Genomic DNA, 25,989 nt, shown 5'->3' with positions numbered 1-25,989 from the left:
CTTGCTTCGAGGTGGGGTTTCACTTTCCTGACTTGAGCAGACTGGTACCGGGAGGAGCCGCTCATCGTCGCTTACCTCGCTGTAAACAGCGCTCACACGGCCGTGCCTCCCTGTTCGCGGTTGTGGCCAAAACCAGTCGTCCTCCTGTTGAGGCCTCTGGCCAGAGGTGGAAGAGCTTCAGGAGAGGATGGGCGTTCCTGGCCGTGCAGCCGGCGAGGCAGCGCCAGAGGAGGCGTGCGGTGGGGAGTGTGCGCTGTCTCGTAACGCTCTGCGTGCGGCACCTCTGGACCGAGACGGAGCCTCTGCTTTCGGGGGCCTGCCCGCTCGGAGCATGGCCGCTGGCGCTGCCAAGGCGCGAGTGTGATTTCTGTGTTACTGGAGGGGAGACTGGGGTGCAAACAGCAGTTGTCCTTGAGGGGGGGGAGACGGAAGGAAAGGAAGCCTGGCGCTCTGGTCCTTGGGCCACCTCGGTGCTGCTCGACCTCTACTGAGAGTCTCAGATAATCTGCTTCCTCCTCCCTCCTCTTCTGCTCACCTCTCTCCCCTGTCCCTTCCTTTCCTCCTCCTCCATTTCTCTCCCTTTCCTTCCCGTCTTTTCATTAGGGGGACCTTCTAGTAAAGCGAATCAAGGAAGTAATTGGAGTACAGCAAACTAGTTGCCCGTGAAGCACAGTGAACTCCTCTGGATTTAGGCCCAGATGTTTCTGGAGAGCTTCAGATGCTAAATTGGTAGCGTTGGCTAGTACGTCTTGGCCTTCATTCTGTCACATGTTTTCGCTTCTCTCCTTTCTGTTCTGCGCCGGGAATCCTGGTCCGTGGGTACTGCTGCCCGTTGGCAGAGGGTCACACGGGAGATTGCCCCCCGTTCAGCGCATCCCGTCGTTGGCACTTGAGCGTCAGAACAGAATGATACAGATTTAATCTGTGAGGCACACAAAAATTAAGATCAGGCTTCTGTGGCTGCCCTTGTAAATGGTGGTTTGGAACCCAAAGAGCATACACGGGCGTCTCCCCTTTTGAACCATGAGGCAGGATAGAGAGGAGGATCACTTGCCCTTCACAGTACTGCCCAGCCCGCTGAGGGCTTCTTCTGGCAAAGTGCAGGCACCTTTTTTAACTCTATGCTCTTTTTCCCTGATAAACAGCCTGTCTCCTTAGCTACTGACTAGAGCCTGTTCTGTTTCTTAGGTCTCTTTCTGTTTCTGCCCTTGTTCTCTGGCCATTCTCTTTCTTAGTTCCCACTGGGCTTCTGTAGCTGGGAACACTTCTGCAACTGGCCTTTCTGGCAAGTTCTGTCCCACGAGGGTTTCTTGTCCTGAAGCTGAGCATGGGCTTAGAGGCAAGCGGTACTGTGGTGCTGGCTCGTCACCTTCATTTCGTGCAGTGTGACTTCAGAGCCCTGTTTCTTCTCTCCGAAATGAGAATAATGTCGATGGCAGAATGCCTAACTTAGTACCCGGTATATAGTGACCTCTCACAATCCTCCAATTTAGTAAAGTGCTCTAATCTTCTAATTTGCAAAAGACTTACTTTTAATCATTCCATCAGGTTAGAGGTTTTAACTTGAGTAACTTTGGAAGAGCCCTTTTCTTGCTGTATTTATGTGAAGACCTCAGGATTGGCTTATGCTCTTGCTTTTGATTCCGGAGTCTTGAATCAAAGCTCTTTGATCTCACTGATCTCGTCTTACTTGCCCGGATTCTTTGAGTGGTGGTTCCCACTGGTTAGAGTTTGTGCTCCTGAAGGAAGCACAAGCTGGGAATTAGGCTGCGCTTGTTATCGGATAACTTTGAAAAAGCTGCTTAACCTAGTTTAAGAGGATATCTGAAGTGCTTGATTAGCACAGAACTTAGCACAGAGTAAAGCATCTGTAGATGATAGCGATTATGGTTGTTACACACAATTTCGAAGCAATTAAATGAGATTGTGGTTATGAAAGGCTCACACAACTGGTCTGTGGTAGACACTACATGAAATAAACCTCCTTTCCCCGATGTAAGTTGCAGCGCACGTGGATTCCAGATGTTGTGATTAGGACCTTGTAGAGAAACAGGAGCGAGGCCAGGTGTTGAGTCCCTTTCATTTCCTGGACCTGTTTACAAGCACCTTTCTCCCCATGTCTCTGCTCAGGGAGAGCCCATGAGGATCGTTTACCGCATGCGGGGGCTGTTGGGTGATGCCACCGAGGAGTTTATCGAGTCCTTGGACTCCACCACAGGTAGGCCCTTCCCACAGACACTGGTGCACATTGCATTAGAGGTCTGGGGCCAGTGAGCGGGTCACATCCTGGGATTTACGGGTGTTCTGGACACACTCTCCTGTACCTCTGATCAGAATTGACGGGAGATTACTTCCCCAACGGAGAAAGAGTACACGTATCTATGGCCCAGTTCACACACCTCAGGGGTTTTAAAACAAGGCCAAACAAAACTTGGGAAATAAAGTGCAGTTGGCAACAAACGAGTTCAGATTGATTTTTAGCTTAGTTCCTCCCCTGCCCCCGATGGTGGTGGTGGTGCTTGTGTTTTCACATACTTGAGTAAATAATTTTAATTGGCTTCAGTCTCATAGTTTCATAGCCAGTATTGACCCCTTTCGTTGCTATGCTTTTATCGGAGGTAAGAGAAAGGGCACTGGCTGTCAGCCTGGAAGGGGATTATCTGTTTTATTTCCATCTGTATCTTTCCCTCCATTTCCGCTTGGCCTCCCTCCTCCCTCAGATGAAGAAGAAGATGAAGAAGAAGTGTATAAGATGGCTGGCGTCATGGCACAGTGTGGGGGCCTGGAGTGCATGCTCAACAGACTGGCAGGGATCAAAGACTTCAAGCAGGGACGCCACCTTCTAACTGTGAGTTGGGGCGGCAAGGTGGGGCCGGTCCATTGTTTTGAGAGAGGCCCCTGTGGAGGGAAGCTTGCAGCCACTGTGCCAGCACGCGTAACCCTAGAGGGCGGCTTGGTGCCCTGGGCCAGTGCAAGCCAGTGGAGGGCCTGGCAGCTTCCCCGAGCTCTTGATTCTGGAAGCAAGCTCCCCACTCCCCTGCTTCTTGGCTGTCCCCGAAGCCGCAGTGGTGATGGCAGCCTCCCGCTGTGTCTCTTTAGCCACCTGTGGAACCAGTGCCTGTCTTTCCCTACAAAACTGCACTCGAGTCAATTACTCTTATTCTTGCTTTTTAAATTGATTTCATAGGGTAACCCTTTCGGGCTTTTTTGTAGGATTTGGTTCGGGAGTTCATCCAACCATCTCCTGAGGAGTAGAGGATCACAAATATTACTCTATTTATTATTTTCAGCTCCAGAGGAGATGAGAACACATATTACAGTATTTGTGTTCTACGTGACCTATGTGAAGAATTAGAATTGAAAAAGCAACTAAAAGTAGTTAAAGTTTTAAAAATGTAAAAAACGAGCCATTTATGTCTTAATAAAAGAAGAAAATCCACCTGTGTCTTAAGGAAAAATAAATAAACGACCTACGTGGTTCTGAGTTCCCACAGGCCATGAGTTTTGGGATCTTTCTGGTTAGTATTTGTTAGATTCGGAGTTACAACCGGAATTTCCCTAAGACAACAGGGAATTCTACTAGGAATTGGTGTCATTGCCATTTTAAGAGATGGTAGAGATATGCTGAGGCCACGTGACCTACTGCTGGAGAACATTGCTATTTAAAATGCCAACCTGATCTGAGATCTTCCCCGCCTTGCCATGTCCCCTCAGGAAGCACTTTTCCTTACTGTTCCCTGTACTTCAGGAAGAGTACTTCCTGATTGTACATGACTGCTCTCAAACATTTCTGTCTTGTTCGTCCCCACATCTTACACTCTCAGATAGCCTCACAGGTTTTGACTGGCTTTTCTTGTCAGGTGCTCCTGAAATTGTTCAGTTACTGTGTGAAGGTGAAAGTCAACCGACAGCAGCTGGTCAAGCTGGAAATGAACACCTTGAATGTCATGCTGGGTACCCTAAACCTGGTAAGGGGTATGGGCTGCAGAAGACAGAGTGGGCCTCAGAAGTCCTGGGTCGGGGAAGGAGCATCCGGGCTCAGATGAGAAGGGTTTGTGGCCTTTTCAAACTCTTCATCTGTCTGGCTGACTGGCCCGAGGCACGGATCATTCAAACCGTCCCTTGTCCTGCTGGCTCACCCCTGTGCTGCTGCCATGACACGTGAGAACTTCCTTGTCTGTTTCCTGAATCCAGAGACAAGAGGAAGTTTATAAAACAGTCCAGACTACATAGCCTAGAAAAGTAATGCCCTTGTCCTCGGGGCAGCCAAGATAGACATCTGGAATATCACAATTTCATTGTGTGCAAACATCCACACGCTTGTCCCCCTCCCCCCGCCCTCGCGCACAGATATCTGGGAAGTAAGGCCATGAAGGCATTGGTGAGCAGCAGATCCCATCGGCACGAGTGGTTGTGGTGTTATCCCCAGACTGACTGGGTCTCCTCCTACAGGCCCTGGTAGCTGAGCAAGAAAGCAAGGACAGTGGCGGTGCGGCGGTGGCCGAGCAGGTGCTTAGTATCATGGAGATCATTCTGGATGAATCCATTGCTGAGCCCCTGAGTGAGGACAAGGTGCGTGGGGCCAGTCTGTCCATCTGCAGACGTTGGGAGCACATGCGGTCTCGTTGCCAGCAGCAGGCTTGTTTGCGTCTAGTTGTGTCCAAAAATGGTTGAACCTGCTCAGGTCATAGAAATCACAAAGCAATGGTGACATGATGACATTGAAGCCTGAAATCTGTGGATTTGGAGGAAACGAAGCTGCTAAGGGTATTCGTTCACTCAGAAGCTCTCATTAATGGAATCCTAGCATGTTCCAGCTCATAGACAGGGGCCTTAGCCCAGCCCCTCATGGCCCAGTTGAGGGAACTCCAAGCGCAGAGAAGCTAAGTGAGCTGTTCAGTGTTATGTAGTTGGCTGCTGGCAGAATCAGGCCGAGAAACCAGGTGTCCCAAGTCCCAGTTCAGCGTCTCTCTGTTGTGCCCTTGCCTTTCCCCATCCCTTTTGGTACTCATGTTTCCCCCATCTCTGTTGGTACTCATGCTTTGGCTAGAGGTGGGACCAAGTGAGCAGCAGGCAGCCTGCGTTCCCTTGGGGGAGGGGAGATTGTGTTAGCGTTTTCGACCACGTGAGACTATTAATAGAGCCGCACAGAAACTTAGAAACTGGCATCAAGTGAAACTCATACCCAGGAAGCTCCAAGACGGCTTTTCTAATGCTGCTTCTGAGGGAAGTGGGTGACCTCTGGGGTTCAGATGTTGGCTGGCCGAAGTCCTGACCCTGTTACCGGTCCCTCCGTCCTCCTTCCCGCTGCAGGGCAACCTCCTCCTGACGGGCGACAAGGATCAGCTTGTGATGCTCTTGGACCAGATCAACAGCACCTTCGTTCGCTCCAACCCTAGCGTGCTCCAGGGTCTGCTTCGCATCATCCCGTACCTGTCCTTTGGCGAGGTGGAGAAGATGCAGATCTTGGTGGAGCGCTTCAAGCCGTACTGCAGCTTTGACAAGTACGTGCTCGCGTCTCGGCCACGGGAGGGTCCTCCCAACGCCCGGGCTCGTCCTGTGGCCTAGGGAAGACCCGGCTGAAGTTCTGTTGGGGTCACGCACGCCTGTCTGGCCTTTAAGGGGTCCATCGTACCTGGGGGCTCAGTGTACTGTTAAGTCGGCTAGGCAGAGACGGTAAAGAGGCTGGCGAGATGGGGCAGGGGTGTGACGGGAGGGAGAGAGTCACGGGTGCAAAGAGCGTGAAGACGCAAGAGAGCGTTGGGAGTGTGCGGCACACGGCGGGAAGCGGGGAGTGGCGGGAACCGGATCGGCATCCTCGCGTCGTACTTGACCCCGTAGACTGTTGAAGGTCGTCAACCGAGGGAGCGCCACGGTGCGCGTTTGTCGTTCCCCTCACCCGCTGAGGCTCCGCTCTCTCCCGCAGGTACGATGAAGACCACAGTGGCGACGATAAAGTCTTCCTGGACTGCTTCTGCAAGATCGCAGCCGGCATCAAGAGCAGCAGCAACGGGCATCAGCTGAAGGACCTGATTCTCCAGAAGGGAATCACCCAGAGTGCGCTGGACTATATGCAGAAACACATTCCCAGTGCCAAGAAGTAAGAATCGGCTCTGTCAAAGCGACTGCTTTCCTTCCCTCTTCTGGGTCCTTTTCTCCTTCATCGTCGTGGCTTAAAGCTTCAACGTATTCCCCCCTTGGTCCTCCTTGGAGTCTCCCTCCTCTTCTGGAAACCATCAAGGTGACCACTGCGCCACCGCACAGCCCTTCGGGGCTGGGGAACAGGTGGCAGCTTATTGCTTTCTATTTGGAATAGTGCTTTTTGTCTGGCTGCCCGGCCGAGCTAGGTGATCCTCTGTGATTGTTGATGGCCCCCTTGAAGGGTCACAGGTAAACAAGCCAGAACAGGTCAACAGCTGGTTTCCAGATAGGTTTTGCCCCTCTGACCTGCTCATCTGCCTTCTTTTCCTTTGCAGTCTGGATGCTGACATCTGGAAAAAGTTCTTATCTCGTCCGGCCCTGCCATTTATCTTGAGGCTTCTTCGGGGGCTGGCTGTGCAGCACCCTGCCACCCAGGTGAGTGAGTGGCCAGCATGCTACTTAATTCTGGAGGCAGGGCACGTACAGTGCCTTCACCTCTTCTCATCTGCCGTGACTGCCTCGATTAGCCTCAGGGTGTGACTTCTCCTAGCACGGAAGAGCCCCAGAGTATGGGGGACTCGGAGGTTATCTCGTTCAGCTCTGTGTGTGTGGAGAGGCGTAAGGTCTACTTGTGCTCTCCTCATTCGACTCCTTCTTACGTGGGGCTTTATTTTCTCGTGGGTCAGCAGAGCAGTAACTGGACGGAGGGTGTGGCTGGCCAGAGTTTAAAACAGTTTAATTTCTGGCTTTAGTCGTTTGGGTCTCTGGGGACATTTATAGTGCCATCATTGCTGTTTTCTGTCCTGGTTCAGACAGCTAGAAACTTCGTTCTCAGAGAGACCCACCCTGCTCATCCTTGATCTGTCCCCCCTGGGCTGGAATATCTGTTACCCCTCCCAAATCCTGACTGGCCCAGACAGGTGGCCAGGCTAGAAATTTTCTAAATCAAGCTCTTCATTTTGAGGTAATTGTAGGTTTACGTGCAGTTGTTAAATAATACAGAGAAATCCTACATACCCATTTCTCGATGGTAACCTCTTACAAAACCACACAGAGTATCACAATCAGGATATTGACGTTGATGGAGTCAGGATCCAGGGGAGCTTTGTCATCACAGGGATCCCTCTTGTTGCCCTTTGAGAGCTCTGTCCACCTCGCCACTAACCACTGGCCACTACTGATCTCTCCATGGCTGCAGTTTTGTCACTTGCAGAGTGTTCTGTAAATGGCATCAGACAGCATATAACCTTTTGGGGTTGGCTTTTTTCACTCCGCATGATCTTCTGGGGGATTCCCAGGTTGTGTGTATTGAGAGTCTGTTCCTTTTTATTGCTCGGTGGTGGTCCACGGTGTGTGGGTTCCCCAGGTTGCTTAACCGTTCATCCGTTAAGAACATCCGGGCTGTTTCCAGTTTGGGGATGTTACAAATAAAACTGCCATAAACATTCACATGCAGTTGTTTTGTGCGTGAGTAGAGCTCTTCATTCCTCTGGGATGAACGCCTAGGCATACACTTGCTGGGTATATAGCTGCATATTTAGTTTCAGTAGAAACTGCTGAGCTGTCTTCTAGAGTGCTGCACCCTTTTACATTCCCACCGGCAGTGCCTGAATGATCTTCCTCTGCATCCTCCTCACCACCCGGTGGTGACACTGGCTTTTAGTTGAGCCCCTCTGACAGGTGGACGGTGATAAGCTCCCTGTGATTTCAGTTTGCGCTTCCCTGATGGTTAGTGGTGCTGCGCATCTTTCCATGTGCTTCGTCTGCGTGGCTTCAGCAGCCTGTCTGCTCATATCTTTTGCCCATCTTTTAGTTGGATGTTTTTAGTGTTGAGTTTTGAGCGTCCTCAGGGCTGGGTCTTCCCGTGTATAGTCTTCTGCATCGAATGTCATTCCACGCTCTCATTTGGTGATCTGTCCTCATAGCTCATCCCAAAAGTAGGGTAGCTTGGCTACAGGAGAGATTCTTTGTGTCTCACCCCGGTCTCAGTGGTTTCAGACTTCTGTTCAGTTCATTAGAGATGGTCATAATTAGCACATCTTTGTGGAGGTCATTCTTCTTACAAAGGAGTCTTCACGTATATTGGTTTCTCTGTTCCTATAACGTGTGTCTTCTATGTGGGTGAACCCAGGAGTGCGGCTGTGATGTGGCCAAGCTCAGGTCAGGTGGTTTCCAGGCTTCTTTGTAGTTACTAAGTCGAATTAGTTTCTTTAGACTAAGGCTTAATCTAGTTAGGAACGTGGCGTTCACACTTGAGGCCATTCTCTTCCTAGCAACACGTTTTTTAAGCACCTGTTGTGTACCTGTGCTGTGCTAGACTCAGGCGACATTGGTAACCAAGGCGGTCGTAGCCTGTGCTCTGGGAACTCACTGTCTGGTGGAAGATAGAGTCACATTCACGTTGATAGCTGAATAGTGACATAAGTGTAGTGTGAAAGGGGCCAAAGGAAAGAAGATGCTTTTAGAGGAAAGTATGGCACCTGCCGAGGCTTAGAGGCCAAAGGATACTGGAAGTGCACAGTGGGGGCGAGGCATGGCGCGAGCTGGTCCCGGTGCAGCATGGGTCCAGGGCGCATTCTCCAAAGAGAGGAGTGTGCGTTTTCTCCTGAGGGCCGTGCCCCCGGCCATGAATTGGCAGGAGAGGAGATGACAGACGGGAGAGACAGTTGGTTGGCTTTTATCATACTCTAGGTAAGAGGTGATGGCAGCTGAGCGGCGCACCAGGTGGACAGCGGGTGGGTTCAGCAGCCGTCTGGGAGGCAGAGTGAATGGGATTTGGAGGTCAGTTGCCCGTGGCGGGTGAGGAAGCCGGACGAGTCAAGAACTCTGCTGTTTCTGGGTTGGGCGACAGATGAGTGGTGGTGTCCTTGAAGGCGGTGAAGAACCCGAGGAGGTTCGAAGTGAGGTGCGGCGGGGGCATCATGTCAGGCTACTGCTGTTGTGCGTCTGCTCGCCCGATTAGAGTGTCACCCTCAGAAGGCCGGGTCTTTGTTCCCCTAGCACGTAAAGCACCGCTTCACACACGGATGCACGCACGCAGGCGCGCAGCTCACACCCAGCGTGCGGAGGTCGGGGTACCTGGGCAGCAGTTCAGTAGGCAGCCACACTGTGGGCTCGGCATCCAGGAGCACGAGACATGAGCTGACCTGCAGCTTTGCCGACGGGCCAGTGTGAAGCGTACCTGCTAGGAGGACAGGTTTATGAGCCCGTGGGTGATCCGGGTTGAGTGCCGAGCTTTCATTTCACGTCGCGGGTCGGTTCTGTTGTTTTCCACGTATCGTTAAATCCGTACAGTAGCGGTGGACACGGATGCACTTGTGCAGGGGGCGGGGGGCTGTGGGTGGCACGGCGCTCCTCCTCGGCTCACCTGGAGGGCTTTGTCGGGTCAGCCCTGCCTGCGTGTTCTGTCCTTCACCCGTGTTGACAGTGCGGTGTTGTGGTGCAGCGAATGCCGGCCTTCTCGAGCACGGGGGCTTCTCGGTCATATCTGTTCTCTAGACAAAGTGTCTTCTCATCCCCACTCCCACTCGGAGTCTCACCTCTCATACCCCTATGTTGAGGGAATCCTGGGCTCCCAGGTGTGGTGGACACAGGGCTTCTGGAGGAAGAACCGAACACAGTCGCTATGAATGTCACGGCCTGCTCTGCCCTGTGGTCACTGAGTCCACTACCCAGGCCTCCGCAGGTACTGCTTCTCTAGGGCATCTTACCCGAGCCCCTTTCTCTCTCCCAGTGCTGGCCGCTTTACGTCCAGTTATCTGTGACGAAGTTTTAATCCTCACCACGACCCTGACATTATCACCACTTTATAGGCCAGGGCACTGGAGCCAAAGAGCATAGTGCCTGGTCAGAGGTCAGCAGCAGGGCCAAACCCTCCTCCATTTGTCAGAATCTTTTGAAGCATGTGTTCGAAAGGTCTGATCGAAACTGAACAGATGACGTGAGTTTGCGTGCATTCTGCTGAATTTTCTCTATCTGTCAGCTCCTGGAGAGCATGCTGATTCACGTAATTGGAAGCATACATTTCTCTGGTCTCCACTTGGTAGGTTCTGATCGGAACGGACTCCATCACCAACCTACATAAACTGGAGCAGGTGTCCAGCGATGAGGGCATTGGGACCCTAGCAGAGAACCTGCTGGAGGCGTTGCGGGAACACCCTGATGTAAACAAGAAGATCGATGCCGCCCGCAGGGAGACCCGCGCGGAGAAGAAGCGTATGGCCATGGCGATGAGGCAGAAGGCTCTGGGCACCCTGGGCATGACGGTAAAGCCACGTTCTGGGAGTCCCCACGTTCTCGTCCACACTCCATGCTTCGGGACAGAGCTGGGCTGGTGAGGAGAAGGAGGGAGCTAGGTGCACCTTCCTGACAACCCCTCAGAGGTGTGACTGTTGTCCCACCGCCCAGATGGGGCTCCGAGGTTAAATGACATAACGAGTTCACAGAAACCATGAGAACGGGGATGATCACTCCTGCTCCCAGGGGATTTACTGCTTGCCAGGCACTGTGCTTAGTTAGGCACCTTGCTTGTAAGGTTTTATTTAAGCCCTTGTGTGACACAGTGAGGCTGATCTTACCATACCCTTTCTCTGGTTGGAGTAACAGAGGCTGAGAAGCACAGGAAATAGGCCAACGCTCATGCTTAACGAGGGGTTGACGAGAGTTTGAACCCACGTCGGTTGGACATGATGGCCTGTGCTCTCCTTGCCCCGGGTCAGAAGAAGCGTAGTCTTAGGAAAGCCTTCTCCGAACCAGCCAAGCTTGGGTGTCGGCAGTTTTAAAACTCCCGTGGGAACCGTGAAGGGAATCCTAATGCGACAGCCCTTGGCAGCTGGGACTTGGGATTGCCAGCGCGAAGAAAGGGGGCTTTTTTGGGGGCAAGTGGCAGCTAGCCAGGCTTCCAGCTGGTTAGTCTCCTCTGCTTCAGTGGTTCCCGGAGGAAGAGAGTAGAAGAATCTGGGTCTTTACCCTCACTGGAAGCCACCTACAGAGGTTTCCTTTCTGTGACTTGTCCTTCCAGTGCCTGTGGAAGGGCCGCCCTGTTCCTGAGTGTCCCCAAGCTAGGTTGGGGGGCGGGGGTGGAAATCCCCTTCTGACATGTCACTTGGGTTTCCGCTACAGACAAACGAGAAGGGCCAGGTCGTGACCAAGACGGCGCTCCTGAAGCAGATGGAGGAGCTAATTGAGGAGCCGGGTCTCACGTGCTGCATCTGCAGGGAGGGGTACAAGTTCCAGGTATAGCGCTCGCCCTGGGCTGGGTGCGCAGCCTGGCCCCTTGCTCCGGTGGCGTCCTTCTCCCGCCGGCCTTTTTGTTCTTAGGTGGGCCGAGGTTGAGGCGTGTCTCGGGGCCAGCTGCCTCTCTAAAGGGAGGAAGGCAGACTGATCTGAACACGAGGCTTCATCATCACTGCCACCCCCCCCCCCACCCACCAGCATCATCACCCGTTGGATTCTTTCTATATGCCAGTCCTTGTGCCCAGAGCTTTATGTAAACTGGGTGATTCTGTTTTTAAACCTACAAAACAAAGCAAAACAAGGGTCACGTGGCAGAGCCAGAACTGTAGCCCATGCTTCTCTGACTCCAGACCTGGGGCTTTTAAAAGCACATCGTGCTGCTTTTAAGCAGGATACCTGGGGAGAAGCTCAGGACCTCTATCCAACTAGATTTACGACGGACAGGAACAGGACAGCATGGGACCTGCTTGTTCCCCTAAAGGCCTACAAGACGTCCTCTTCCCCTCCAGCTCGTAGGTCCTGCTGTGGCACAGGCTTCTGGGAACTGCTTGATAAGTTTTATAAAGCAGGTGACTTAGCAGGAAGGCACTTTATTCTTCCTTTTGAGATAAATGAAGCAAAAAGGGAAGGATGTCAGTTTAGGCTTCTGTATTAGCCTTTCCGTCTGCACGGCATCTGCTTTATTTTGGTCGTTCCCCACATTTCTCATCTCACTGGGACTGTGCCCAGCCGAGTGCTTAGCCGGGAGACCAAGGTGCTGACCATCCCCCCTCCTTGAGTGCATTCCTTCCTGGGAGGGGAGGCCCTCGGCTCCCCTCTCTTCGGCTTCGCCTCCTCCCGGAGCCTGCCTTGGACTTCGCCTCACTGCTCCTCCTTTTCATGGTGTCTTTGCAGCCCACAAAAGTCCTGGGCATCTATACCTTCACCAAGCGGGTAGCCTTGGAAGAGATGGAGAATAAGCCCCGGAAACAGCAGGGCTACAGCACCGTGTCCCACTTCAACATCGTGCACTACGACTGCCACCTGGCTGCCGTCAGGTAGGCCCTAGCTCCTGCAGAGTGGCTCCTCAGCCAGGCCTGTGTCCCTTCAGAGCAGTGGACACCTTGCCCAAGGCCCTGTGCCGGGAGGAGGGAGGGTGCCGACCCTGAAGTTTTCATCTCCGGGGACTAGGGTGTCTGACGTCAAATCACACAGGCCAAGAGCCATTTGTGCTGTGTGATTAAGAAATCCATTTGGCGTTTGGCCTAAGGCTGGAGAAAGCAACCTTGCTTCCCGGAAGCAGCGAAGCTGGCATTTACCATATTATGATACAAAGGGCTAATTCTCTCTGGAGTCAGGTGCATGGGCTAACTTCTTTCCCTAGTGTTAGCAAACTCTGCTCCGCCCCCACGTGCCCAGGTGCCTGGTTGCCAAATCAGTTCCAGTGGTCACTTGTCCCTGCTCTTCTCCCAATCCAGGCTGGCTCGTGGCCGGGAGGAGTGGGAGAGCGCAGCCCTTCAGAACGCCAACACTAAGTGCAACGGTCTCCTTCCGGTCTGGGGGCCCCACGTCCCTGAATCAGCTTTTGCCACCTGCTTGGCAAGGTGAGTGTTGAGCAGTGTGAATGATACGGAAGACGGGGTTCCCAGGAGATGGGGGAAAATCAGTGATCAGCTTGGCCCGAAGGCCTGTGACTGTCGTTGAGAACCCTGGTCCCTTTCTTTGAGTGCTGGCAGGGAAGCTATCTGGATCAGGGAGGAACTCGGCTGCAAGAAACCGGCACCCTCAGCATCTGGTGCACCACATGGAATTTCTAGTTAGTTGCTACCTCTTCTCCCTTGTTGATCTCAGGGCATAAGACACACCACCCTGACTTGGTCCTTAAAGCCAAAGTTTCCCATATTTGTCTTCTGCAGTGTGTGCCTCTGAGATTTAAATAATGAAAATAGCTCAGTCCAGGGGGATTATCAGGCTCCTTTCAAGCCTCCCTTGTCCTAAAATGCAGACTAGAGTCACTAAGGCTTTGAGGAGGTCCTCGCTCTTGCTGCTGCTTGGTGGAGTGATGCCCCACCCCGAGTCCAGTTGTAAAGCTGGGGGATGGAAAGGTACCTGGCAGTAATCAGGATGGGCAGCATATTAAAATGCTTACCATGTGCTCTTACACACATTCTCTGGTTGAGGAGTTTGAGGCAGGGAGGTTGAGTAAGTACCTGAGGTCACATAGAGCCCAGGCTGATGGTAGCACGTATTGACATGGAAAAATATCTTTCAGGGGCACCTGGGTGGCTCAGTAGGTTGAGCATCCGACTCTCGATTGCAGCTCAGGTCATCCTCTCACGGTTCATGGTTCATGGGATTGAGCCCTGCATTGGGCTCCATGCTTACAGCATGGAGCCTGCTTGGGATTCTCTCTCCGTCTCTCTCTGCCCCTGCTGCACTTGCGTACACGTGCAAGCTCTCTCTGGAATACACTTTTCTTAAAATAGAAAAATACGGGGTGCCTGGGTGGCTCAGTCGGTTAAGCGTCCGACTTCAGCTCAGGTCGTGATCTCACAGTTCGTGGGTTTGAGCCCCGCATTGGGCTCTATGCTGACAGCTCAGAGCCTGGGGCCTGCTTCGGATGCCATGTTTCCCTCTCTCTCTCCTCCTGTCCTGCTCATGCCCTGTCTTTCTCTCTCTCTCTCAAAAATAAACATTAAAAAAATATAGAAAAATACCTTTCATTTGGAGGTTAAAGAAAACATTCTTATGAATAGATCACCTTGTAAGAATGAATACTTCCCATGTTTCTTCTTCTAAAGTGTGCTAGGTTTGGCTGTGATACATTTTGTGACATTTGTGTCTCAGGAAATAGGGCCCCCAGAACTAGCGAGGTCTTCTCAAAGCTTGGAGGGCATCACATTCAGTCATAGGAGAAATGGAGTTGTCATCTGCTCCTGTCTTCCTACAGGCCACAGTTCATGTCCTCAGCCGTCCCCTTCGTTCCTCAATCTGCTTATGTGACCTTTGCAGCCATCGGACCGGGCTGTGCCGAGGGGGCTCTCCCTTCCAAACTGGGCTTTCCCCGGGGAGCCCGCTTTGCTCACAGTGTTCATTCTGCTTCCCCGCAGGCACAACACTTACCTCCAGGAGTGTACGGGCCAGCGGGAGCCCACGTACCAGCTCAACATCCATGACATGAAGCTGCTCTTCCTGCGCTTTGCCATGGAGCAGTCGTTCAGCGCGGACACCGGCGGCGGCGGCCGGGAGAGCAACATCCACCTGATCCCCTACATCGTCCACACTGTGCTTTACGTCCTGAACACGTCAGTATCTCGCTCCCCAGTGGGCGTCTGGCCGGCCCGCCCCGTGCCCCTCTGCCCAGCAAGGTGTCAACATTTCTATGTCTGCCCGAGTTAGTTCCAGGGCAGATGGCTGGCCTCGGGTAGCCTTTACTGAAGCACGCGTTTTCTGCGGCTTTCCGGAGTCACACAGAATAAGGTGACTTCCTTTCCAGAACGGTTCCGTCTCCCCCGAGTGGGCAGTTGAAGGCTGTGTCCTTGGACTGACGCTCCGCCCGGAGGGGAACCAGGAACTGGGAGAGGCCAGCCCACCAGAGAACCTCCTTAGCTTCTACTACGATGTTGCCTCCACTACCCATAAGACTCGGTGCTCTTGGGTGGGGAGGCCATGGATCAGAACCGCACATAGTCACTGTCAAGGGGACACAGGGTGTTACAGGGGAAGGTTTCATAACTGGGGGCTGCGGCAGAACCAAAGACCGTTTTCATAAATGGAAGACTGGACTTGGATCCTGGTTTCTCCCCCGGTGAGCAGTGCTTCTGGCACATTGAGAGTAGGAAGTGTCGAAGATTGGAAAAGTTGGCTGATAACCAGGAGGAGAGTGGGTTTGTATTTTTATCTGTGTATACATCACGGAGCAGTTAGACTGATAGCTAAAAGTGCAATTTTAAAGAAGCAGTTAGGGTAGCAAATAGCATTCGTTCATACCAGCCCAGATGTTAAAAGCCAGTTAGAAGGTTTAGTAAACTTTGCCTCCTGGTTTGAACAGTTTTGTGCTTTTTGGCCCTGTTTTCCAACAAGAGTCTCCTACCTGCTTCGGGCAGGGAACTGGCCAGCTGTTGAAAGACTGGGTATGGTCCGCCTAAGGCAGCTGCAGTCTGGGTTAGGCAACAGGACAGTCTGTCTCTTGTCCTTTCTGGCCTTCTGTCTTCACCAATGTTGTTTTCTCCTTCCCTCCCATTTCCCGGTGAGATAGAAGGCTGAGCTCCAGAACGCACGCCTCATCCTTAACAAGACGCACGGGCAGGTCTCTGTCAGGGCGTGACACCCTCTGCTAAACTGCTGAGGCTCTCAGACACCCACATCATCGACGGCACAGATGTTCTCACTCTCCAGATCGCTGCAGGCCCCGGCAGTGCTAACTGCCGGTGTTTGTTCGGCCTTTGACGGAGCCGTTGGCTCTGCGGAGACCTGTCCCTTGGCAGCTGTGCGGCAGAGCGGACTGCCCTGCTCTCCGGCAGGGTGCGCGGCGCCCAGAGAGGCAGCGTGACTCGCCCGGCTGAAGAGCCGGTGACCACAGGTGTCCTGTGTTTCTCAGGGGGCCACGTACTGGTAACTCAGGCTCGAGCCCCTTGACCAGGGAGGGTGTTGGCTATGTCACGGATGTGTCTTGGTCAGAGCCTCACGTGGAAGCTTCACGCAGAGGCGCTGTTGCGCAGCCATAGACTGCTCCCCCAGCTGGTCGCTTCACCTTGGCATGAGCCTGGTCACGTTTGTGTATACAGGCAAGTAGGTCATGCTGTGAGCCAGAGCGGAGTGGGGCAGGTCCTACGGTGGCAGAACGCTTCTGACTCCCAGTTCTGGAAAGTCCAGTCGAGTCCACCCGTCTGTGCCATCCTTGTCCATTCTCAGCAGAAGGAAGCACGGTGTCCTTGCACACAGCCCCCTTCTGCCTTCCCACAGTCCGGCATTTGCCGGTGCCGTCTGTGGGCCTGGTGGCTTGGACTGTCACGGCTTTGGGGGTTGTGTTTTGTTCTCCTCCGCACCCCCCCCCCTTGGGATAAGGACAGGGCGGTAGGTGCTCTTGGCATGAGAGCGCCATCCAGGTGATAGGGTCAGGGATATGCGGTCAGGAAGGCCTCCAGTGGGGTCTCTGTGCCGCCCCAGTGCTGCTCACCGAAGCTCTGTGGTGCTGGGCAAGGGCCTTTGCGTGGATCAAGAACGTGGAGGGCCAGCTTGGCAGCCAGACTGCCAGGGTTCAAAGCCTCATTCTTCCACTCCCCAGCATGCGATTGTGGGCAAGGTAGCTGTCTTCTCTGTTGTGTCCTCTTCTGTGAAATAGGTGTGGATCCGGTACCTGTGTCCTAGGGCCGTTGTCACGATTAGGTGAGATGATCCATTCGGGCTCCCAGAGCAGTGCCTGGTAGTAAAGTTCAGGACCATGTGCCCACAGTTTAGGCAGGAGAGAGAACAGGAAGCAGTGCTTGCTCGGAGGCAGCTGTTCGAATGAAGGAGGAACACACACACGTAAGGAAACCATGAGATATGGAGGGTGCAACACGGGAACCAATGCAAACAGCCTAGCTCTGGGGACTACGTGGGGCAAGCGAGAACATGGGCTGGGTTGCAGAGTCAGGTTCTGGACACACATTGGCTCCCTCACTTACAGACTCACTGGCTTAGGGAAGGTCATTTCGCTTCTCTAGGCTTCAGATACCGTGGTAAGAAGGTGCTAGCTGTCACCTTCCAGAGTCGTTCGGTCACTTTGTTGGTGGAGTGTTTGTGACCTTGTCCGCCATATGCAGGGGGCTCAAGAGCCAGTAGGTGTTTGGAATCGTGTCAGAGCTGAGCTAGGAGTTGATGGGGGCAGGGAAAGTGCCACCAAGTAGGGCTTAGAAGGGAAGAAGCAGTCCTTGGGGAGGGGGTAGGAGGGCTACTTAAGAGTGGGTGGCCATGTTTCGTGATCCAAGCGTTCAAAAGCTTAAAAGAAGACGAGATGTTGACCAAACCTCCTCTCCTCTTGCTGCTGGTACCCTGCTTCTGCCCTGGTTTCATTGTGTCCCTTTTGTTCCAGAACCCGAGCAACTTCCCGAGAGGAGAAGAACCTCCAGGGCTTTCTGGAGCAGCCCAAGGAGAAGTGGGTGGAGAGTGCCTTTGAAGTGGACGGGCCCCACTATTTCACGGTCCTGGCCCTCCACATCCTGCCCCCCGAGAAGTGGAGAGCCACACGCGTGGAAATCCTGCGGAGGCTGCTGGTGACCTCTCAGGCCCGGGCAGTGGCTCCAGGGGGAGCCACCAGGTCAGTCTCTGCCTCAGGAAGTCCCGTCTTCTGGGCTGCCTGGTGCCTGGATTACATATTTCCCGTTGTGTGTAAAAGCTGCTTTGCAGCGTGTGTGGTAAGTGAGGGCCTGCTCGTTTGACTCGGTCATTGACCCTGTGCCTTGTGGTGCCAAGGGTCTAGGCCCGATGGCCAGCAGGTGCCTTGGCCACCTGTGGGTCTCGTGTTCAGCCTCTGGAAAGGTGGAGTGAGGCTTGGGTCTGTGGAAGATTTCAGAGAAGCAGCCAGCCAGGCGCAGGGTGAGACTACTGGTGAGGAGGATGAGGGCCAGCAGGGAGCTAGGGCAGGTGACTGGGTTTTCCCAGTCTCGCTGGCCTGGCCATAAACTGGGAAAGCTTCCGCATGGCTGCACTGGGGATTTTCTTTTCTGACCATGAAAAGCTCATTATCTCTCTCCCTGGTCACATTCCTGTGCTGTCTGCCCCACGTTCCACGAGCCTTTCTTCTGTTTCTCCTATTCGTGTGGACACGTCCCAAAGAAGGAACGATCTTTCAAGGAAGGAAGCGTCTTTGTTCTCATGACCTTGTGCTGTGATTTGGGTCAGATGGGCAGCATCTTGAGAAAAACAGCTGTAAACAACAAGAAGCCCTTTGAGATGACCACAGGGTTGCCACACGTTGCGTGGACTCCACGGGACTCCTCTCTCGGCTCATGGTGGCCCATGTGCTGTGTCTGCCTCCCCTGGGCTTGAGAAGGGTGTAGGTTTGTCAGCTTGCTTCTGGCACTCCAGGGAAATCTTCACTTCTGGAAGATCTGTTCTTGTCTGTCTGCCCTTGCTAGGATCCAAGGGAACATTTCCACATTTACAGGCTTTCAAGCCCCTGATAATGACAGACCAAGTGGGCACAGCCATGTGCCTGGATCGGCACCTGGTACCTTTTACCCCCACCAGCTCTGGTTTATCCGCGTTGCCAGTCAAAGGCCCCTCCACCCTCAGGGACTAGGTCAGAGCTCTGCTCTTGAGTCCTGCCAGTACTAGCTGCTCTGTGTAGAGGAGGAGGGGGTGAGTCTCATTCAAGTTCGCACCTAACCCATGCCCCCTTTCAGACGTATCACTGTCCTGTGTTTCCCAGAGTCCAGAGCATTCATGCTGAGCTAGCCGCTAGAAATCAGAAGTTCGATCTGGAAGGTAGCAGGTTGTTCGTAAGCCAGGCTCAGCCTGTCCCTGTGAGGGTGGCTGTCTGCTGGGCACTGGCCCTCGGTGGCAGCTGTGAGATTTGAACCCACAGGAGCCGTTTTGCTTTCAGTTAGGAGACCAGAACTCTCTGCTGTCCCAGGCAGTGGGGGAAAAGCCCATCTGGTCACAGCTCACTTAGGAAATCCAGTGTGAGCTGCCCTCGCGGGTTGCCATTTTCTTTGTGGCAGTTTACTCACCTTTATTAATTCGCCTTAAATAATTAAGTTGGGCAGGTCGCTCGATTCCTGCTTACCAAAGCACAGCAGCCACCGAGTCTGGCGTGGGGTGGAGGCCTGAGCTGGAGCCCCTGAAACAGGCTGGGGGAGGTGCCGGGCGTGAGCCCCGTATTGGGACACTCTCTGAGGAGAGACTGTGCCGGAGGGACACTCAGAGGGCGTCGTTCTGGCGGTTGGGCGGTGTCCCTGGCAGCAGCAGGCTTTGTCCTGAGTCTGTGATGGGGTGGGAGGCAGTAGCCGATACAAAAATCTAGGAATTTGCACCGAGAGAAGTTGACCTCTTGTGCGTGTTTTACATTCAGGAAGAAGGGTTCCTCTGCCAGGAACTTGTAAGTCGTTAGGCCTGGGACTTAGGCTTCCGTCTGAGCCCTATCTGGTGTCCCGTGGGCAGCAGGCAGAGTCACAGATGAGTGGGTGTCACCCTTGCCCCCAGGCTGGCCTGGCAGCAGACCTCGCTGTGGGCTGCCGAGTCCACACGCAGGGCAGGTGGGAGACAGCGGGTGCCCTGGAGGATATGGGGGTGCAGGGAGGGAACGGGAAGAATATTGTAGCAAACAGAATTGTCTGACTTCATTTTGTTAATGAATTTACCTTTGCTGAGTGTACGTGTGGATGCCATCCCGGGCCCCACAGTTCCTTCTCTCTCTTTTTTTTTTAAACTTATATTCATTTTGGAGAGACAGAACATGAGAGTGGGGAAGGGGCAGAGAGATGGAGACACAGAATCCGAAGCAGACTCCAGGCTCTGAGCTGTCAGCACAGAGCCCGACGCGGGGCTCGAACTCACGAACTGCCAGATTATGACCTGAGCCGAAGTCAGTTGCTCAACTGACTGAGCCCCCCAAGCACCCTCCCCCCCCCCACCCCACCACACAGTTCCTTCTCTTAAGGCCCATATGGGATGGTCTCACTTTATGATTCTTACCTACACACAGACACTTTATTTATTTATTTATTTAAAAAAAATTTTTTTTTTTTAATAAATGTTTTTGTTTATTTTTGAGACAGAGAGAGACAGAGCATGGGCAGGGGAGGGGCAGAGAGAGAGGGAGACACAGAATCCGAAGCAGCCTCCAGGCTCTGAGCTGTCAGCACAGAGCCCGATGCGGGGCTTGAACTCACGGACCGTGAGATCATGACCTGAGCCGAAGTCGGACGCTCAACCGACTGAGCCCCCCAAGCCCCCCTCACCCCCCGCCCTGCCACACACAGTTCCTTCTCTTAAGGCCCATATGGGACGGTCTCACTTTATGATTCTTACCTACACACAGATACTTTAATACTCAATTTTAGTTCCCTTAGTTACGGACTTTGTTCTAGTGCGTTTTAAGACAGAATTTCTGTGACAAGGGTTCATCTAGCTTTTATTTACTGCAGATGTGAAGGCAGTTTGCAAACAAAACGTCTTGTAGATCTCGGACGGTAGAAACTGAATCCTATAGCAGAGGGGTGTCTGCTCTCTCTGCGTTTCATAGTGGCTTTACCACTGTGATCTAGTGTCCTCGCTCCTCAAGCCAGGAGTGCCTGCTGAGAGGGCAGAGGATGGTGTCCCAGACCGCCCCCGCTATTCCAAGAGCCCGCTGGCCTTGAATCCTGCGCTGAATCGTTAGGTTGGGTAGAGCTGGTCCTGGGCAGAGACCGGGACTGTGGCGGTGGCTCTGGGACAGCCCGGGATTTAGAGGTGGCGGTTGCATCTTCCATCCTGGATGTTACTGTTGCCCAGGGCCAGTTTTCCACCAGCTCGCCGTTTTGTTTTTTTGTTTTTGTTTTTGTTTTTTTGTTTTTGTTTTTGTTTTTGTTTTTAACACAGCCCGTGGTTAACAAATCCCTGTGTTTGGCTGCTTTAGTCTGCTGACTGTATTTGTGGAAATGGCTCCCAGCGGGAATGTCAAGGCTGAGGTAGAGCCCTGTTTCCCCTTCACGTATGAGGTGCTGGCAAGTCCGAGAGCTCGTGTGGGGCTCCACAGAGCAGGGGTGCGCGGGCCTCCCTGGCATCTCTTCATGGCAGTGGCCTCTGGTTGCCACGTTGCACGTGGTGTTCCCCCTATTCTGATTCACCCTGATCCGGAAGAGAGTCAGTACTGAGGATGAGTATTTCATGGATTATTTTATAGTAAGTAAACCCCTGGGTCCAGGCTTCAGAAGTTCTTGCCCACAGCTGCTTTTTCCCGAGAAGATAGGCCAGTAGCTGACGTGGAGACGTGCGTAGATTCCTGGATCCTTGACTTGCTCCGCTCCATCGTCGCGTGTATCCCTCCAGCGTCTTCACGGACATGCGATTTGATTTTCTTTTCCAGGCTGACCGACAAGGCAGTGAAGGACTACTCTGCTTATCGCTCTTCCCTTCTCTTTTGGGCCCTCGTCGATCTCATTTACAACATGTTTAAGGTAGGGAAGCCATCGGAAGCTCGACTGCCTTCTGCAAGAGTTTGAACTTTTTGTGCTGCTGGCTCTGACCCCACGCAGCAGCGGGGCGGCTGCCCCCCCTCTGGCCTCTGCTGGGAAGCGAGCTGCCTCCCCTGCGGAAGGATTTCCACCGTCGCTTAGACCCTTTCACCTGCGACGTCCGTTTGTAGCCCAGACCGCTCCTGTCACCTGGTCTCAGGCCTGCTGCAAACTCACTTCCCCAGGCAGACCTTCCCTCCTGAGTCACCCTCTGTTTGCCCTTGGCCCCTCCGTTTGGGTAAAGTCCGTTGCCTTGTGTGAGTGTGACCTACTCCAGCCTAGCTTCCGGTAGGGACACTGCTCTCTGCCTTGAGAGAGTCAGAGGGTTTGGGGATGGTTCCTTGTACAATCTGAGTGAAGCACGGTGAGATCCCCTTTTCCTGGGGAAATGCAGATGTGACACCTGCAGAGAGGAGTAGCGGTCTCGACTTGTAGCCTGTAAGTGACACGGTGCATAATAAAGGGGCTGCAGGAGGAATGACACGAGACTTTGCTGTTCCTGGAACCAAAACACGTCCTCCAGGGGAACTTGGGTGTAAACGGGAGGGCTGCTTTTTGGCATCGAGAAGGCCTGACTGACTCGAGGCATTAAGTAATCCACCCCCGGGCCTGTCTCCTGTCGGTTCTTGTAGAAGGTGCCTACCAGCAACACGGAGGGAGGCTGGTCCTGCTCTCTAGCGGAATACATCCGCCACAACGACATGCCCATCTACGAAGCTGCTGACAAAGCCCTGAAGACCTTCCAGGAGGAGTTCATGCCAGTGGAGACCTTCTCGGAGTTCCTCGATGCGGCTGGTCAGTGTCAGGATTTTCTCTCTCGAAAATCTTCTACAGCAAAACCCACGTCTGTCTTAGAGGGGCCGGTATTAGCTTCTGTCTTCACGGCAGAAGGAACACAAGCAAGAACCAGCCTGTCGGTCACTGCCAAACGGTCTGGGAGAGATAAGTAAACACCAGGCCACTGGGAGCAGGAACAGCAGCTGGGACACGTGGGGACTTACTGCGTCCCACGCCCTGTGCTGCTCAGTGGGTACACGTGTTCGGGGTGGAACTGTGGTTACCCCCACTTCATAGGTGGGGTAACTGAGGCTGTGAAGATTAGAGGAGTTTCCAGTGGGGCAGACCTGGAAAATTGGTAGAGCCTCTAAAAAAAAACAAAAGACCCTGAAAAACATGGGGCACCTGGTGGCTCATTCAGTTGGTTAAGCGTCCAACTTTTGATCTCAGCTCAGGGCCTGACCCTGAGATCGAGACCTGCTGTGTAAAGAAAACGTTCTCCCCAGATCCCACCATCAGGAGAAAGCCTCCACTAGTATTTTTCTTGTCTGTCTTCACCCTCTGGGAGCTACACTCTCAGGGGTCTCTAGCGACGCTCACAGAATTCTGCTTTCCTCCCAGCCCTGCGCCAGCTGACGGAGGTCCCTGTGTGCTGGGGGCTTCCGGTTTGACTGTGCTTTGCGGGTGGCCTCGGCAGAAGCCGAGCACCGTCATGGACCTTTGTTGGCCCAGTGCTACCCCCCGCTATCTGGTGGTCACAAGTTGACATCGCTCAGCTCAGCGTTTTTGTTAACTTGCAGCCTCGACGTTGTCCCTGAGCCACACGCCTTCCCAGGAGCCATTCCTGCCCGAGAGCTGGTGGCCCGTGTATTTGTGTCCTCATGCTTTGGGGAGTGTGTGAGCAGAGGCTGTTGGTGGGGACGGAGGGTCTGCGCACGAGAGGAGGGGTGGCAGGGGAAGGACGGTGTTCGCCTCGGTTCATGGCGTCCCAGCCATCCCGCAGCTTGCAGCGTCGTCGCCAGCCTGAAGCAGGGGAGAGCGGGACCTGCTGGGCAGGGAGCCTCTGTAGCCTCACGCCAGGGTCGGGTTTTTACGGCGTGATTTTATTATTTCGTTTAGACTGGCAGAAAATTTCAGAATACCAGACACACCCTGCTCAGATGCAAGGGCAAAACCACCTTCCAAAACCAACAAGGGGTGATCGGTGCCAACCTTTCCCCCGTTAGCACGGATGCTGGGGAGAGGACCTGGGCGTGAATGTCGCCAGGACTCAGGCTTAACAGCTTGGCGGCCGTTAACTTTGAGCGCCCTGCTTGGGGGCCACAGAGCCCCTTCTGTGCACTCGCACATTCACACGTGGCCTCATTTAATCCCTACAGTGACCCAGGTAGGACTTGTTACTGTCCCTGTTTGATGGTTGCAGAAACGGAGCTCCTGAGCTTTGGCAGCTCGCTCGAGATCCTGGGACTAGTGGTTGGAACGAAGCCCAGCTGAGCCCAGGGCCCTGGTACTGTGCTCTGTTCCTCGTGGCCCTTGGGGGCACTGGTGTTAGCTTTTCCTTGGCCCCGGCCCCTTCGAGAGTATGCTGCGTGCTGTGGACTCTCTCCCTCCAGAAGGCCCCTCTGCTTTGCACGGAGTTTCAGCAGACGAGAGGCTCCCCTGCGGTGGTTCGTGGACCTGAGTTAGAACCTCTGCCCTGGGGGTCGTAGGGTTGGTCTCTGCCACTTTAATGCCTTGGAACACACGGTGGCGCCTGGTTGCAGAACGTGACCAGTTCCTCTTCCAGAACGAGAGTGCTTGCTCAGTGACTGCCTCCCCGTCATCGCCAGTGTGCCTGGGAGCAGCGTGTCGGAGCTTGTCGGGGCACATGGTGTTCTCTGCGTGGATGCGGCAGCCGTGACTCAGTGGGCTGGGGGCTGTGCGTGCCTGCGCCTAACCCACCCCTGCGTGCCCCTGTTTTCCAGGTCTGTTATCAGAAATCACTGATCCTGAGAGCTTCCTAAAGGACCTGTTGAACTCCATCCCCTGAAGATCACACGGAAACTGCAGTTAGCAGAGACCGAAGCGAGCTTGCCTTCCATCCTCCGTGTTCTTCCCTCGTGTGCATCGATCCCCTCCCCCACGGGACGCGCGGCACCACTCCTCCCCCCCATGTCTTGGAGTGGCTTGGGGTTTTTAGGCTTCCTGTTCTGTCTTGTGTGTGTGGTGCACTAGCTATGAAGTTGTCTGTAACCCAAGCCGTGGAAGGGCCTGTGCGTACCTAGGCGCCACGCGCTGTCCCGGCCGACTCCGCACTCGCGTGTGCACATCTTGGCAAATAAACGAGTGACTGAGCACACACTGAAACAGAAGGTGTCGCCTGCTGCTTAAACCCACCCCGAGTGTCCCTGGCCAGACGCTGTCCTTGGCCGTGTGGCTCTTTCTGGCATGAGTGCAGGAAGACGGACGAATCCGCGTCGCCATTCTTGTCAGTACCTGGTGGAGCCCGTCCACCCGGCCCGCGAGCCGGGGCAGCACCTTTGAGTCTGAGCTTCCTGAAGGCAGACCCCTCGGCCTCCCTTAGTTTTTCGGCCTTACAAGCTGGAACCCAAAGACCCGTGGAGCCGGTGACTGCAGACCTCGGCTGAAGGCGGGCTCAGTGGAGAGCAAGGGTGCTTGACGATCAGGCTAGCTGCACGTCAGAGACCCCGTGGCGACTTCGCTTCGGGGTCGCTGTGTTAGGAGAGGGCCCGGGGCAGGCCTAGAGCCAGAGTAACGAGCAGCTTCCCTTTGCTGACCTTCCCTCTGCCGGTGTGAGTGTGTGTGTATGCGTGTGTGTTTCTAGTCTTCCAGCAGCCCTGCAGGAGAGGGCCTGTGAACGGGCATCATTTGCCCAGGGCTGCCCCACCAGTAGTCACCGGAGCTGTGAGTCTGTGCCCCTGAAGCGCTGTCCTGCCCCGCGGTGGCAGCTGCCTTGAGGGCCTCGAGACCCGCTTTCCCACGTTCGTGGGCAGTGGCCCCGTTGCTGGCGAGGCAGCATGACTCGCAGGGGCCTCTCCCCAGACCCGGGCAGGGCTGCGCCAGACGCGGCCTCATGGGGAGGAAGAGCTTGGTGACAGCCATCTCCTTTGGTCGCCTGTGGGCTCTTCTGCCGACTGCTGCTCTGAAGACTGCCGCCTCTGTCTCGATGCCCAGCTTATGTGGCTCGTTCCTCAGGCCAGACCATTCGGGACAGGAGGTCCTCTCGGGCCCCTTTAGAAGACTTCCACATCCCTCCCTCAGAGTCTCTGACCGGGCAGCCACAGGCAGGCGGGAGTGTCCTGCTTGGGACTTCGCCAGAGAGACAGAGGCGATTTGTTGCAAGAGCACGGCTGGAGGCCCCGGCAGGCGAGAGTGTGTGTGTGTCCGGGTGCACGAGTGCACGTCAGTGTCGGTGCTGGGCGAGGGGCATTCTGGGGGGCTGACGGGCGTGTCAGGCTCTCCTCAGATCCCAGCCCTGCCGCCTTTCGTGTCTCTGCAGCCTCACCTGTAAAATGGGCATATCAGCAACCGTGGGCAAGGGCGTTACCAGGTGTACATGGGCAGGTCTGTCTGCCACGTGGGAAGGGAATGGCTGCTCCTGTTAACAAACTCATTTTCAGTGTCCGTGATTTTGCCTTTCTCTTTAGCAAAACTTCAC

The 25,989-nt window shown here is 54.1% G+C and overlaps 1 protein-coding gene across 4 annotated transcripts in view; it reads left to right on the top strand.

Annotated features, from left to right (window-relative positions):
- UBR4 (ubiquitin protein ligase E3 component n-recognin 4) overlaps positions 1-24,677 on the top strand; it is a 132,128-nt gene extending 107,451 nt beyond the window's left edge. For all 4 annotated transcript variants that reach the window (XM_042997359.1, XM_042997357.1, XM_042997358.1 and 1 more), the window contains exons 91-106: positions 2,131-2,218; positions 2,721-2,848; positions 3,861-3,968; positions 4,453-4,572; positions 5,314-5,504; positions 5,927-6,100; positions 6,477-6,576; positions 10,188-10,406; positions 11,263-11,376; positions 12,271-12,413; positions 12,834-12,959; positions 14,466-14,660; positions 17,432-17,656; positions 21,407-21,497; positions 22,187-22,349; positions 24,296-24,677. In XM_042997359.1, the coding sequence (XP_042853293.1) occupies positions 2,131-2,218; positions 2,721-2,848; positions 3,861-3,968; positions 4,453-4,572; positions 5,314-5,504; positions 5,927-6,100; positions 6,477-6,576; positions 10,188-10,406; positions 11,263-11,376; positions 12,271-12,413; positions 12,834-12,959; positions 14,466-14,660; positions 17,432-17,656; positions 21,407-21,497; positions 22,187-22,349; positions 24,296-24,360 (2,250 nt within the window). In that variant the 3' untranslated portion in view covers positions 24,361-24,677. The remainder of the gene's footprint in view (positions 1-2,130; positions 2,219-2,720; positions 2,849-3,860; positions 3,969-4,452; positions 4,573-5,313; positions 5,505-5,926; positions 6,101-6,476; positions 6,577-10,187; positions 10,407-11,262; positions 11,377-12,270; positions 12,414-12,833; positions 12,960-14,465; positions 14,661-17,431; positions 17,657-21,406; positions 21,498-22,186; positions 22,350-24,295) is intronic.
- Positions 24,678-25,989: the final 1,312 nt, after the last annotated feature.

The sequence above is a fragment of the Panthera tigris genome, chromosome C1 (assembly GCF_018350195.1).
Source record: "Panthera tigris isolate Pti1 chromosome C1, P.tigris_Pti1_mat1.1, whole genome shotgun sequence".
Taxonomy (NCBI): Eukaryota; Metazoa; Chordata; class Mammalia; order Carnivora; family Felidae; genus Panthera; species Panthera tigris.
Note: the sequence above shows the minus strand (reverse complement) of the source record. Positions and strands in the feature narration are given on the sequence as shown.